Source organism: Pholis gunnellus, assembly GCF_910591455.1.
Source record: "Pholis gunnellus genome assembly, chromosome: 5".
Classification (NCBI taxonomy): Eukaryota; Metazoa; Chordata; class Actinopteri; order Perciformes; family Pholidae; genus Pholis; species Pholis gunnellus.
The window spans coordinates 9,113,106-9,128,329 of record NC_136531.1 but is presented as its reverse complement, the minus strand read 5'-3'; the positions used below and the strand labels follow the sequence as shown (position 1 = coordinate 9,128,329).

At 41.3% G+C, this 15,224-nt stretch overlaps 1 protein-coding gene across 1 annotated transcript in view; it reads left to right on the top strand.

Annotated features, from left to right (window-relative positions):
- Window positions 1–13,275, top strand: part of hhip (hedgehog interacting protein) — a gene marked incomplete at both ends in the record, with an annotated part of 31,339 nt that extends 18,064 nt beyond the window's left edge. Inside the window, 8 exons of the mRNA XM_079159055.1 lie at window positions 435–608; window positions 1,058–1,201; window positions 1,495–1,613; window positions 2,784–2,907; window positions 3,984–4,129; window positions 5,429–5,510; window positions 12,728–12,876; window positions 13,079–13,275. Of these exons, the coding sequence (XP_079015181.1) occupies window positions 435–608; window positions 1,058–1,201; window positions 1,495–1,613; window positions 2,784–2,907; window positions 3,984–4,129; window positions 5,429–5,510; window positions 12,728–12,876; window positions 13,079–13,275 (1,135 nt within the window). The remainder of the gene's footprint in view (window positions 1–434; window positions 609–1,057; window positions 1,202–1,494; window positions 1,614–2,783; window positions 2,908–3,983; window positions 4,130–5,428; window positions 5,511–12,727; window positions 12,877–13,078) is intronic.
- Window positions 13,276–15,224: the final 1,949 nt, after the last annotated feature.

The window sequence follows — 15,224 nt, the reverse complement described above, 5'->3', positions numbered from 1 at the left end:
AGACACAGCTTTAGACTAGATGTCTCCAGACAACAAACTATTTAAACTCATTTATTTAAAGTTAGATTTAGTTTCGTTGGTCTTGTCAGCATTTCTCATCTATGCCTTGGTGTTATTTTATACACCAACACAATTATTCCTTCAAGTAATTAGAGAGTACTTTTCAAATGATGTCTTATGCAGGTTATTTAAACATTACATTGCATTTCTTCAGTGGCTTTTACCCCAATCAAGAGCCGACTGTGTAGAAAAGCTACTTACCAAGACCCTGACACAGTGTATACTTTTGAATAATTATGACACTGTGTGAAAGCATTTACAGTAGGTATAGAAATGTTGTACATGCTCCTGATATGTATTAGTTACATATGTATTATATTTTTGCACCCTGTGACAGAAACCCAGTGACAATGACGTGTTAACATTTTCCTCAGGAAAAACCCGAACCAGGTGGACACCCGGACTGTCCGAGTGCTGATGGAAGTGGCAGAGCTGCACAGGAAGCACCTTGGTGGTCAACTTCTGTTCAGCCCCGATGGCCTGTTGCACATCGTCCTGGGAGATGGCATGATCACCCTGGATGACATGGAGGAAATGGATGGGCTCAGGTGAGATCAGAGGTCCTATGCTGCGGTCACACTACATGCGACAAAGCAACAGCCAATTCAAATTGAGGCTGGTGACATGAAGGTACAAACTGACGCCCATACACTTGTCGCTGCATGATGGGCATGACGCGCTACAAATCAAACTTGAGCTGGTGTCAACCTTTTTCAGCGCTCCAATTTCGCAGTGAAGCGTCAACCAATCACATGTTTTTGTTTGACTCTGGTCTGTTACATCTGGTCATTTCCCAGTGCTATTTAACAACAATAACTACGTCAACTAGCGCTTGAGCAACACACTTGGCAGCTTTGTTGCTTTTGTCATTCGTAGTGTGTATGCAGCATTAGAATCATACTATAAATGGTTGAGTGCTGGTGTTTGTGCCCCAAGATTAAATCCTTTTAGCTCCCACAATCGTGAAGGTGTATTTTTTTTGTGTGTTTGAATGCAGTGATTTCACAGGGTCCATCCTGAGGGTAGATGTGGACACAGACTGCTGCACATCACCTTATTCCATACCGCAGAACAATCCGTACTTCAACAGCACCAACCAGCCACCTGAAATCTTTGCTCATGGATTTCATGACCCAGGCAGGTGAGTGAAACATTCGATGAGAAACTTCAGCAAAGTCACACTGAAGAACTAAACAGCTGTTCCTGGCAAAAGAGATCCACTCTTCAAAATCAGGCTGCTACTGTACGACTGACACAAAACGTTTGCTCAAAAATGTGTAGCTTACATAGCAATTATCTTAATGTGCTGTTTTATTTCTGCTGTTTCTATGAAAGGGTTTCATAAACTCAGACTGCCAACTTGCCACCTTGTTGTTGGTAGGTGTCATGGATTTGCCTGTGTCTCCTGTATTCATCCTATATTCTGTTCTGTAGGTGTGCAGTGGATCGGCTTCAGACCGACAATGGGAGTCTCCTGATCATCTGTACGGATGCCAGTGGCAAAAACACATCAGCAGGAAGAATACTGGAGATCACTAAGGGGAAAGATTATGGTGAGTTAGAATTTCCATGAGATTTTCCAAAAATGTTTAAAAAATATTTATCATTTTTTTTAAGTTTGGAAAGAGTTAATCATTTTGCAATGTTAATATTGTGTTTTGTTTGTTTTGTTTGATGGCATTATGTCTTGAGAAAGAAATAAAAATACATTGACCTCTTGGATAATCTTTCAGATTTATTCGGCTGAAAATAACATCTGTTTTTACGAATGTCTTTCATTTTGTAAGAACATGGTGTTTTGGCAACACGTTCAGAAAACACCCCGGGTTGAGTGCAGAGACAGTGAGGGTTGAATGTAAAAATGATGTGGTCTAGAAAGATTTCCCCCTTGTGGAGTGTGGATTTGCCAAGGGAATGTGAGATTGTGTCCACAAATACGATTTAAAGCTGTCAAAAACAATAACTGTCGAGATGATGGTTTAGCATTGTTCAAAACACAGCTGAGAGGGGCCTTGCTCCTTTCACGTTGAGATAATAATCAATAACAGCAGCAACTTCACAATGCTAGCCTTCTTCTCTTCACACACACAAAAGAAAAATGACTGCTGTTTGTTTCAAATTGAATGGCTGGTTATCTTTGCCACAGTGAGTTGTTGTTTTGGCAACCCAAATTATTCCCTCAACCGTGATCTCTCACTCCAATTCATAGTGCCGGTTTTTGCCACAGACCACTCCTCACTTGGCTTGGTGCCTGATTTAGCCAATTACTGAAACTCTAAAGTGAGTACAGTTGGGAAATAAGCACACAAAGTCTTGGATCATACATTTTCAAAGAGAGCACACCTCCATTCATATTTCCCTTTGCCAAGAGAACTGTAATCCAGAAAACAATTTAAAATGAGATGCGCTCTTTGCTCTTTTTGTTTCTTATTGAATTAAGTTTCAATAATAGGAACCACACAACCATTATGTCTAATAGAATACTTACACAATTCAGTAAACATGGTTAATCTTTTTTCATTTCAATACAAACTTTATAAAATAGATTATAACTTTATGAGTAAATTAGTAGCTTGTAACCACTGGGATGCAGGATGCAGATTGATGGATTACCTGATTAATACATGGTTTAGATTGCCTCTATCATAAGACTTTGTCTACGAGTGTTGCATGCAGGCGGCAGTGCCCTAAATCACACCTTTTGCCTCCTTATCCGTCCCCAGAAAATGAGCCTTCTGGCTATGACCTGCAGTCCAGTGGAGGAGCACCACCCGTGGGGGGCTTCATCTACAGAGGCTGCCAGTCTAGAAGGCTTTATGGCAGCTATGTGTTTGGAGATAAAAATGGGTAAGAATGAAAAAGAACTGACTGTAGACCTTTTTCCCAGCAGACATGTCATTGCAGGAAAAGCAGAGGTGTATTTGATAACATTAATGATGGATGCATTCCACTTAGGGGAGGTATTGTGCTTTCTGGCTCACTGGCATAGCTTACTGGGACACTTAATGTAACTGAGCCATCATTATCGTTATCAATTTCAGCTGTGCTTTTCCTGTCAAAATATCTGCTGTGAAAAAGGTCTATTGAAACAGTACTGATGAACTGAAAATGAAGTTGCTATGTTTTTGTGAAATCTAGATTGACTCCCTTCACACTTGTTGACTGGCTTTATTTTTAAGACATAGTAGTGTCTTTATCCTATTGGCGTTAAAGTGCACTTGATTTATAAGTTATCAGACAAACATCTTAAGCCCTATTGAGATCCACGTGACACTTTCTTCTCTTCTCCAACTGAAAATCTGTTCCTTGCATCGGCATGTGCCAAAGTAAACACAAAGTTCCATCCACGTGGGTGAAAACAAGTTCTATGTTAATGTCACCACTTCGTCACGGCCCATTCAGTGTAAATGGAGATTAGACATCCTGCTCTGTGCTGTTCACACTTTTCTTTGGTTTGTAATTTATCCTACTTTGCTGATGTAAAACACTGACGCTTGAGTAAACAAAGGAAGTAAATAGCAGGGGGCGAGTACACTATCAGGAGTTGGCACTGTGTTTAAAACAATGTGTGGTCGGTTAATTTTGGGCCTTATTACAATTTGAGGGCATACTGTTGTGGCTAAGTGAAGGCTCCAGCATGAAGTTTGTTTTGTAACTAAAAGCTGAGGTCTTAAATAACACCATATGAGACATGGGGGTGGAAAAGGATGATGGGTCAATGAACCGTGTTACATGAAGTAAAAGTTTTCCCTGTTTCCAGATCTCAACTGCAATGTGCCTAATACTGCGGCAAATGATTTATTTGGTATTTCGCACTAAAAGTGCATGTCATGTATAGTACAGAACAGTATCCTGGGGGGATAAACTGACTTGAGTAATGATTGTAGTAATTAAAACTACTCTGTGTGTTTTGTTTGTCTCAGTAACCTGCGGATCCTCGAGAAGTCTACATTGTCAACATCAGCAAGTGGTGAACAGTGGCAGGAGAAAGCTCTGTGTCTGGGCTCAGCTGGCTCCTGTGGCTTCATGCTTGTGGGACACATCTTGGGTTTCGGAGAGGATGAACTAGGTCAGTAGGGCAATGATAAGAAACCGACACAGTTATGCAGATTATCTATCTCTTTCTCAGACATTTCATTCGAGCGCTCTTTCTCATTTCTCTCTGCCTTTGTTTTGTTCTTCCTCCCTACATCCACATTTAGTGACAGTTATGTGTTAACATATTTTCTGAAATCCCTTGTGGGGTTTACAACATGAACCCTTGAAGGCTTGTTGGCCTCAGATGACGGATGGCAAAACTATGGAAAAATCATGGCTCGGAGTCATTTTGTTGTATATTTATCATTGGTGCACATGTTAACATCACGTTGAGGAATTTTCCAGTTGGTTATTCAAAAATGTGTTTGTAATGTTTTGCACTAACACAGTGGAATGCATAAGAACATGATTTAAAATCCAGAACAATTTGAATACCCCAGCCAACAAGGAGTAACACTCAAATCGACAGGGGAACTAATGCCGTGCTTACCTCAATGGCGCATTCCCAACAGGATATTAAAGAGCGCGTACTTCCTTTTGGATTAATTGTCATTTCCATAAGATAGCAATGCTACTCCAAAAGACCCATTTATGAGCTGTGTTTAGGGCCACCTACAATGCAATGTTTTGCATGGGTAGTGAGATGTGTTACTGTTTACCTGGGGGGGGACTGCAGCGTTAAGATAAGGTAGGGTGAGCTGAGGTGAGCAGACTAATATGATACAGAACATTTTACCAGCTGGACCCCCACCAGAGACACACAGAATTATTAACTGCCAGCTCTGGTGTTTCTGATTAACATGAACACATGATGTGGCTCACTCACACAGCCATCCGAAATGTTTAATCACAGTTCTTGCCAGGTTTTGGAGTTATTATTTGAGAAGGTATTTAAAGATCCCTGCATTTGATCATGATTTGCAAGTGGTGCAAGAATCATGGAGGGGGTGGGCTTGTGTCCCAAAGTATGGGCCCCACAGACACATGTTTACAATTTGTCCCCTTATGGAATTTTCTTGTTGGCTTGTTCCTCATTAAATTATCCGCTCGGTTCCCAGTCATGAGTATTCAATTGCCCCGTTAAACTCTTTCTTATAGCCCTTTGGCAAGTACGGTAATGCAGAAGCTGTTGCCACACTCATTCCCCTTATGTCCTCTCCTTTTGTCCTCTTGTCATCGCTTGCTTCCTCTTGTCTCCTCTCCTCATTTTGGCACGGGTATTGCATGAATGGAAGACAGGTTGATTATTGGGACATATGCTGCACATTCAAAATCTGTAATGTAAATAGTGCTGATGGCCCCTTTCCATTGTGACTGTTCCTATTCGCAGGTGAAGTCTACATACTGGCAAGCAGTAAAAGCATGGCGCAGTCACACAGTGGGAAACTCTACAAGCTGGTTGACCCTAAAAGGTACATTAAGAACATTTTCTTTATCTCAGGGGATGGTTTGTTTCACATTTGATAAGGGGCTTTGAGTGAACCATATTTTTTCAGCCATCGATTGTTTGTAAACGTTTGCGGTATATAGTTTTGTGTCAGTTCAATAAGTAAGTGATCCCTCATGGAAGATAAACAGACTCCAGCAAACCAGCCCACCATCCCCAATTCCATGCTGGTTTTGTTTTATGGTCGTATACTACGATGATTCCACATACAGTAATATCATAGAAGAAACTCATGCAACTGACTCTCATGAAACCATGGATCTATAGTTAATCACATTTCACTGCAGTGACGTCTTTTCTTGCTAATTTTTGTACTCAAGTCCTCACTACCTATACATGTCCTCTCCACACACACACTAAACATATCGCTGTCACCAGAACTTTTGTGCCCTTCAACAAGTCATCACATAACCACCTTCCTGGGCCAAAACAAATGCTGAGCAGTAAGTGGAGAATAAGCGTAGCATTTCAAAATGTTATTGTAATGCATTGCTAACAGAAACATGGCCATGTTTCACCTTAGTAACTATTGCCTGCTGGTTATTTTCATAATATTTGACAGGAGGGTTCAGTCTGCTGAGAGTAAGGAAAACACAAAGGCACCTGTTGTCAAGCACAGAGACTTCTACATACTTTATTTCAACACACGTAGAAACACTCACACATGCTCATGCATAAAACATCTCTTTCCGTGCAGTCTAATGCTTAATTAGTTTATGTTAAACAACTGGAATGTGTGGGGATCACTTCATAATTCAAATGTGTGTGTGTGTGTGTATGTGTCGCTGTGTCATGTTCTTAACCATATGCACCTCAGTATTAGAAATGATTCTGATAGGGATGGACCTATAAACTATTTTTGCAAAGCCAAGTACATGTGAAAAACATTTGTCACTCGAGACAAGAAAATGTGCAGACAGGGCATGAATTCATCCCACATGATACAGTAGGGATGTATAAGCATATGTATCTGATATACTACCCTGGCAGTAAGGAAATCACCGCAAACACAAGCAGACTTTGTAATTCAAACCAATTGCACATTCATTTTCAAGCTGAATCCCCCCCCCCCCCCCCCATGTTTCTGCCTATCTTCTTATCAGTTTTTTTGCAGGAAGTTTATAAAGTGAGATCCTGCAGGGTTAGGCCCATCTGCTAAGGTCAGTGAGTGGGTCGAGTCAACTTTAAACATACTGATGAATGCACAAAAAAAGTCTCAAATGAAAACCATTTCTTTAGGCGAGGTTCGATGTGATTAAGAGAGGCAGATAAAGTAGGAGAGGCAGACTCGGAGAGAGAGAGAATTTGCATTGCTCAGAATCACAATAGAAACATATCCGCAGCTGATTATTCCTGGGTGACGACAGTGCCACCCAGGCATTAGCACAATTAATTACACCACAGATGTTTCAAAGGGTCCCCGGTGGCTCGCTCCATATTTATGCTTTCTGGCATGACTGCTGGACGCATTTCTCCCAAAGAACAATTCTTTCCACCATCGAATGGACTTGTTTAGTCTGTGCGGATCCTGTGGTGTTGGAGTCTTGACTCCTAATACACTCTGGCTTCGTTATTATGATCTTGTTACAGCGAGGATGGAGAGGGGGTGACGGGGGGAGTAACTGGGGTAGCTAACATGTCTGACCTCAGCGCGTTATCAAGTCTGGTGGTCCTCCCCTTTTTTCTTTTCCATACTGCGAAGACATCTGGACCCTAAAGCCCTCTCATAAAGAGGTTTGTTTTAGAGTACGGTGGTTTTTGTGGTCCAGTATAGCATCTAGCACTGTGTTTGTGGAACATAGAAGGGAAAAGAGGAACTGTTAGGGAGGGCGGCAAAGGCTTACAGGGAAACATCGGCCATAAAATCTCTCAGCAGTGTTTGTGTAAACATGTCCTGGCCAGATGACTTCATTTCTAGGTATTTGTTTGTCAGTTGGAGTACCCCTCCAATAATAAATAGGCCACCATGCATTTCTGAAACATGCTGAATGTGTGTGGTGTGAGGGTGTATGTGGGTGAGAGAAAGAGAGAGGCAGAGAGCAAGACGGGGCTTGTTTGTGGTATAACAGTTGGATAGAAATATTTCCAATCATATGGTCTCTATACTGTGGCAGTGACATGCAGTTGAAAGCTCTACATCAGTAGTAAGTGGACCTTCACCATAGATTGTTCCCAAAGGTTAAAAGTGGGCATCTTTTATCGAAGGCCAGTTTATTTATATAGCACCTTTCAACAACAACATGGTTCAAAGTACTTTACATACAAAAAAAAGCGTTGAGATATAAAAGAAAACAAAAGATGCATATAAATACGATTTTTTAAAAGTAAAATATGTAAATAATGTCATATCTGATTGAGACCAAATATAATTTTTGCTTATCTTCTTTTCCTTTTCAACAATCTTACTTACTATATTCAACATAAAGTAATGAAGCAAAGCAGAGGCCCTTATAAACTTTAGTTTGACTGTGGTTTGCTCTCCACATATACTGTAAGAAGGTATTCATGGGCAAGTTCGGCTACTTTACAGTCCCATTGAGTCTGCATTTGATAACATAATTATTTATACAGTGAGCGCATTATATTTATGCCAGGTACAAATAATGCCAGAAACAAAACAGAAACTAACAAAGAAATACATTATGATATAGCACAAAACCAGGATTTGTTTCAGCCCCTCTGGGTATTCTCAATACGTCATGGGAGTCTTATAGCAAAGTTACATGTTTATCATATCGTCATTTTAAAAGCACATGTTGCACTCCATCCATGATGCAGTTGGACAGAATCAGCTCTGCTCTTACAGTTGGTCCTCTGCAATAGCTTAATTGTAACACGCAGTATAGAGCCAGACCTCCTGCAGAGTTCTGGTGTAAAATGCAATTTGCCTTTCTATTTGTTACAGCCCCCCCTCCACAGAGTAGAAGGCAAAGCAGTATTATGAAAGACTTTTCACACGTTCAGGTTTTGTCAGCTGCAGGCTGGACTGATTGAATTACAGTGAGCAGAGACCTTAAAAAGACATAGCAAACTTCGAATAGGGTCCTGAGACCTCCTTTATGAACTGCATTAGCCATGGAAGTCACAAATCACTGGAGGTACAGGGGGAGGGAGACAGCGGGTGCTCGTTTGTGGATATGTTTATCTGTATGTGTGCCGCTCTGTGTTTTTCTTTTTTGTGTGTACAGATATACACTGTGTGGGTGGTGCGTACACGCGAACATGCACATCTGTGAGCCTGTGTGAGCGTGCGGTACGCTAGCTCCCAGCACGCTGCAGAAAAAAAAGCCTTTTCTTTATTTTCCTATCCCTCCTAAATCTTCCTACATCTCTGCTGTGGTCCTCCCCTTGACAAAGCTGCTTGCCAGTCGCACTGAATAGCCCTGGCTCCTACAATACACAGTAAATTTCTTGCACAATTAAAACAAGGAATGAAGCTACAAAAGAAGCCCCCAAACAATGGAGTCGGATGACAAAACAGCAAAAGAGACCACACTGGGCCGTTTGATTAAGCCATTGTTAGGGCGCACAATGTACACCACTCCACAGCCCTTTTCTCACATATACCTCATGTCAATCAAACAGGCCCTGCGAGGCAACAAGCTAAACACACACACACACACACACACTGACAAACATAATAATTAAACAGATCAGGAACAAATCTGAGGCAGAGCATTCGCACTGCTCTGATGGCGCAGACTTGGATGGATGTCAGTGTTATGATATGTTAGTGATCTGCTTCCCCTGATGTAAGGACAGAAGGGGGGGGGCATGTTTTTAACACAAAACAACAGTCTTTACCTGCATTCATCTTCCTGGTTCTTTGCCTTATCTTTACAGCTGTGCAGTCATTCCTGAACTAGTATGCCTTGCGTACTTTCTACTCTATTTTCATTTCAATTATGACATGATCTGAGTTTTATTTCAGATTTTTCGTCATTGTCATTATCATCTCTCTCTCTCTCTCTCTCTCTCTCTCTCTCTCTCTCTCTCTCTCTCTCTCTCATTCTCTGTCCATGTAACTACCTCATGTGTGAGCACTGTCACCCTTCTCCCTCTCCCTTGCTCTCACACATACACCACCCCTCCCAAAGTTGATAAATTCCCACAGTGGCTGTTGACCCAGCTGCCTTTGTCAAGTGGCGCTACCAGCAGGTGCTGTTTTCACAGCCACCCTGGCAGTCGTACAGACTGTTTAGTAGCGCTGCTGACCCCTGCCTGCTATTAACAGTGTTAGCTACACACCCCCCAATCCTCCAGGGACTCTTACTCTTTCTCTTTCTCCCTCTCTTTCTGTTTGCTTCCCTCCTTCGCTCTTTTTTAACTGCATGCAGCCTGCAACAACAAAAGCCAGCACGGATGGAGTCTGGAGTTGGGTGCTGATGGGAGCATGGGAATCAACCCCCCCCCCCCCCCCCCTCCCCGCCCTCCATCATCCAAATTTAAAGCAACTTAAACTCACACAGTCACAGTATTGTCACTGCACAGTGCCATTAGTCAGTGTGTCTGTCAGAACATTTGCAACACATTTTTTAAACTAGGAAGTAAACACTAGCACAGTCAAATAAATACAGTTATCACCACACAACATTGTAGTTGCAGTCATTTATCTAACAACTGACAGACTCTATTAAAGCTGAAACATGTGTCTTCCCACACAGTAATTCCTGTACAATAGGTAAAACAAATATTATATTTACACGACTACTGAAGGTCAGAACAGGTGTGACTCAACAAACTCGATTAAAATTCCCTGACTGCGGAATACTGAGCGCTGTAAGAGCGAATGCACAGTTAGCTATATGTGTCTGTAATACCGTACATTTTAAACATTGCTGCTTTACGATTTAATATACAAAATGATCACCCTGGTTGTAGGTCCTGAACTAATCTAGTTTTGGTTGCTGCTGCTGATTGACCATTTGCTCTCCAGCCATGATTGATGAGGTCTGCTCTCCCATGGACTAAGCATTACATATATACACACTGACCTCACTTCTGATGCTCTTCAGCCCTCATAGAAGCATTAGTGTACAGGAGTCCAGTTACCCAGCCTGTGTGTATGAGTGTGTGTCGTTCCGTCAGCAAATTGTGTTGCCTCATTAGCTTTTTACCTCAGTACAGCGGAACTGTTTACACATCCATAGTTCTCCCTGTCTCTCTCTTTTACAAATGCACACACAGACAAATGTTTGTGGGCAACAGGCACTAACAGACGCTTCACATTTGAACGTGTATTATTTCCAGATTTGCAGAGTGTGATATGATATAAATCAGTTTCAGCCCATTTGCTGATGTGCGTGTCTGGATGTTTGTCTTAATATGGAATGATCACAATATGTCTCTTTGGTGTTCAGACTTGACACATATGGCGTAGAGATGTTTGTGTTTGTGTGCGTCTTTTTTTTTCCAAATCATGTTTATACCTTCAAGAGCCCTGTGTTAACCCTACATGTATGCGTTGTTTTGTTCTTCAAGTATGGAGGATTTATGGAAAACAAGTCACAACAATAAACGCACCACACTTGACACAGTTATTGTTCCTGCTGTACAGTTTAAATCCACCTTCGACAGTGGATTCACAAATTGACAATATACAGAAAAGCCGCCAACACATGAATGACAAATCGTTGAAAAATATCGACATGTACATGCATATTTAACTTGCTACAGAGGTTAAATACATACTTTTGAATGTGCATCATTTCACAAGTGCTATCCCACCTTGGCTACATATCAACAAATGCTGAAGGCCCTGCCGATCATCTGAGATCATAGACACAACATATGATGGCAGATGTGTTGATCCTTCCTTCAAAAATTCAAAACATTCAAAAATAGCTTTACAGTAAACACATTGCTACAGCTGTCATGATACATCAAAATTAAGTGTTAGATGTTTAAATAGAACATATTTGTACTGCCATGAATCATAGTATCATAGTATTACTGTGTACCTCAGCCAGTAAGAGTTTAATGAGGGTTTTGTTTTGCCCAGTCCCTGCTCTTTGTTTGTGTCTTAGCAGGCTTTTTAAAGAAAAGTGATTCATTTTGCACGCAACTGTGGAAACTGCGGTGATCTGGAAAATAAGAACTGATGTTTGTTGTTGTAAGGCTCGCCTAACTTCATAGCAGACTCGTAGACGTAGTGTGCCTAAAAGCAGACACAAGAAGAAGGAAACCATCCGTTACTAGCCCAATCAACCGACCTGTGGACACTGGAAAATTCATTTCTGTTTTGGACATTGCATCTCTCCCAATGTATCCAGAACAAATACAGCACTGATTAGCCGTGTAGTGTAACTGGCCCAAAGTCTGAGAAAGTAGGTAGAATTGAAACAACAAATCTCATGACATCAAAACATGGCGTTATTGTATAACTGCACACCTTAACACCGCACTTTGCTTGCCTTTGATAAATCAATCGGACCCTGCTTACAGCAATAATTATTTTCAGAACAGACATTATTATTGGATTCATCTGTTGCCAAAATAAAATGTTGAGGTATTTCAGCGGAGGCGGTACATTGTTTAGGGGTTCTTTAAGGATTCAGGATTGTAAAGAGTGGCGTGACTCAAGATCAAATATGTCATTGTGTCATTATTGGATGTAGACTCAACATTTAACTTGATCTAAATAAAGAGGGCAAGACTTAACCCTTAACTTAGAGGGAACATTTGTGTATGTGTTGTACTCCCTCCCTAGTAGACTGCTTGAATGATAACCAACACTATTTTGGGTCTCAATTACAGGAGTTGGGAATTACTGTGAAATGTCTAAACATTCCTAAAATTCTGTTATCATATACCCCCTATTTGTAATGTGTCTACAAGCCAAAATATCTCAGATGGGAGAACGTTAGACTGAAGATCTAAAGGTTTCTTAATTTCATTGTCCCAGTACAATGAAGTTTAATGTAATTTAATGTCACTGCCAATATTTTAGATTGTGTTAATGAAATTGTCTTTAGACCAATGTTGACAAATGATGTTCCCTGAATGGCTTTGATTGAGGGATTGCTTTTGTGTCACAATTATAAAGTCTATCATATCAAGGTGTGACTATATTTAAATATAGTACAAAATGAATGCCTCGCCCTAGTTTCTGTAATTTGTCGGCATGCCATGTGACGCTTGTGTCGCCCACATATTGACTTTCCCTCCTAACAACTGTTACAGACCTCATGCCCCGAAAGAGTGCCAGCGTCAGGTGGAGCCTCCAGAGCTGCTGATGACAGCTTGTTCCACACACTGTAAGAACGGACACTGCACTCCTACTGGCAAGTGCTGCTGCAGCCCCGGCTGGGAGGGACCCTTCTGCCGAATTGGTGATTGCCTTTAAGAATATTTGTCATCTGGACAAACATCCATGTGTTGTTCCTTTACAGATGTTTCATTAATGCACAACATGCCTGCCACAATATTCAAAAAACTTATTTGATCTTAAATTCAGAATGAAACAGAGCACCGGCTTCTGTTTTTTTCTTATCTTTCCTGACTTTTAACCACTGTGTTTTCTGCTCTCTCTAGCCAAGTGTGAACCAGCCTGCCGCAATGGAGGAGTGTGTATGGAGCCCAACAAGTGCCTGTGTAAGAGCGGCTACTCTGGGGCCCAGTGTGAGAAGAGTGAGCATGGCATGCCCAACGACCAGGAGAAAGACGGCATACTCGACCACATCATTGACATGACCTCGTACCTCCTAGACCTGACCAGCTATATCGTATAGGGATGCGCAGAAGGGGGGCTTCTCCCCGCTGTCATCCTCAAGTCGACACAAATCTACCTACCACCACCAGCAGACTCTTGACAAGGTGTCTTTAATATGGCCTCTTAATCTCCCTCACACCCACACAGGCATGTGTACACACACACTCACACACACACACACACACACATAAATACACACAAGATCCCCATCAGACTGCTTTACATCCTTGTCTTCTTCACCATACCAGACTCATCCTCTTTTGCCTATAAGCTACATGCTCTTGAGCACCAGGCCTGGCATCCAAGCCGTGTTCACACTTCGGAGAGACCTGCAGACAGCAGAGGAGATGATTGATAAGCATGGCCAAGTTATGGAATATCCACTATGACATTTCCTGTCTCGTTCAGAAAATGCTCACTCACGGCTGACTCCACAGGAACAGACCATTTTAACCCAAGACTTTGGATCTCTTCAGGGGCCATCTGTTGCTTTATTAAGACCCCTCGAAAAATGGAGTTTGAGGCGTTTCAGCGGAGAGTTGATTGTTCAGGGGTTCTTTAAGGATTCAAAGGAGCAGAGTGGCTCCAGATCCAATTTATGCTCATGGTCCATTCAAAATAAATGTCTACATACACAGACTTTGAAGGAACACTCTGCACCTCTGAAGTCTATGAGAGTCGTGGGTCCTATAGAGCCTGCAGTGCTTTGTGCTATACTATTCTAAAGGCACTAATACAAGAGAGATGAACCGTGTCGTCTCACTTAATATGTTGTATTTAGTTTGTGGGCACATTGTCATAAAAAAAACTATAACAGTATACAGTGTGTATACTTTGTTTTGCAACATTCACTTGCTATCAATGTACAGAGTGAATCTACAACAGAGGACTGTCACCTACACAGAAATAAGAACGACTAAGTGAGAACGTTTTGTCAAAGCCAGTTTCATACAATCTGAACAGAGTTTGTGGCTCTCATGCACTGTATTCATTTTTTGTTTCACTTTATTATTCAAAATGAATTAAAACATTTATTAAAAGCGCAATGAGAGTAGTTTAACATTCACATTTACACACCACACTGTCACAGTTATCATTTATCAAACTCCTTTCATGGCGTCACACACTGAAATTGAACCCGAACTCAAAACTATAAAGGGAAGAGATAGCGCAGTGATGTATATTTCCAATAGAGCTTACCCAAGTACTACTTAGCATTGCAAAAAAAAAAAAAAAAACTATAGCATTACTATTGTTATCATAGAGGAGGGTTTATTTTTTTAAGCGTAATAATATATGGGAGAGAATGGTGTTTATAGAAAGCAGTTTTACACTAAGCTTGTCAGTTCATGTCATTTCATGTTCTTGTACTTATACATATGCAGCTTTTTCCTCTGTTAAGAAAGACACGTGAGGACAAGTATTTTTTTTCTACTTTTCTCCCCCCCCCCTACTGTAAAAGTAAAGCATGTCTGTGCCCGCAGAGAGTAATTCGGAGCAGTTGGCTGAGTCCATCTAATTCATCTGGTTTCACTACCACTGTCAGAAATGTGTCTCTGTTGTAAGATGATCAAACGGCTCGTCAGGCCACCAAGTCTTTGTTGAAGCAGATCACAGTCAGAGGCAGATCTTCTCTGTAGAGAGCTGATTCAAGATTAAACTAATGATCTGTCTCGTGGAGATAGTGTCGATTGAACGTCTAATGAACGTCTGACTCCTACGTGTAGTCAGAAAACAGTTGGACACAGACTGGGATGGTCTGGAGCCACATTAATGTGTTGTGTCTTTTCAGATGCCAGACAGAAGTTCATACAAATGCAGCACACATACATTCTTTCCCATATTCTCCATAAACTCCACCTTTGAACTTTTGTCATTTGAATTCATAATAGGAGTCTTGACAGAACCATCATGTCATTGTGTTTAACAGTTTTGAAAGCAAACATTTGCAGTTTTGCTCTCTCCCCA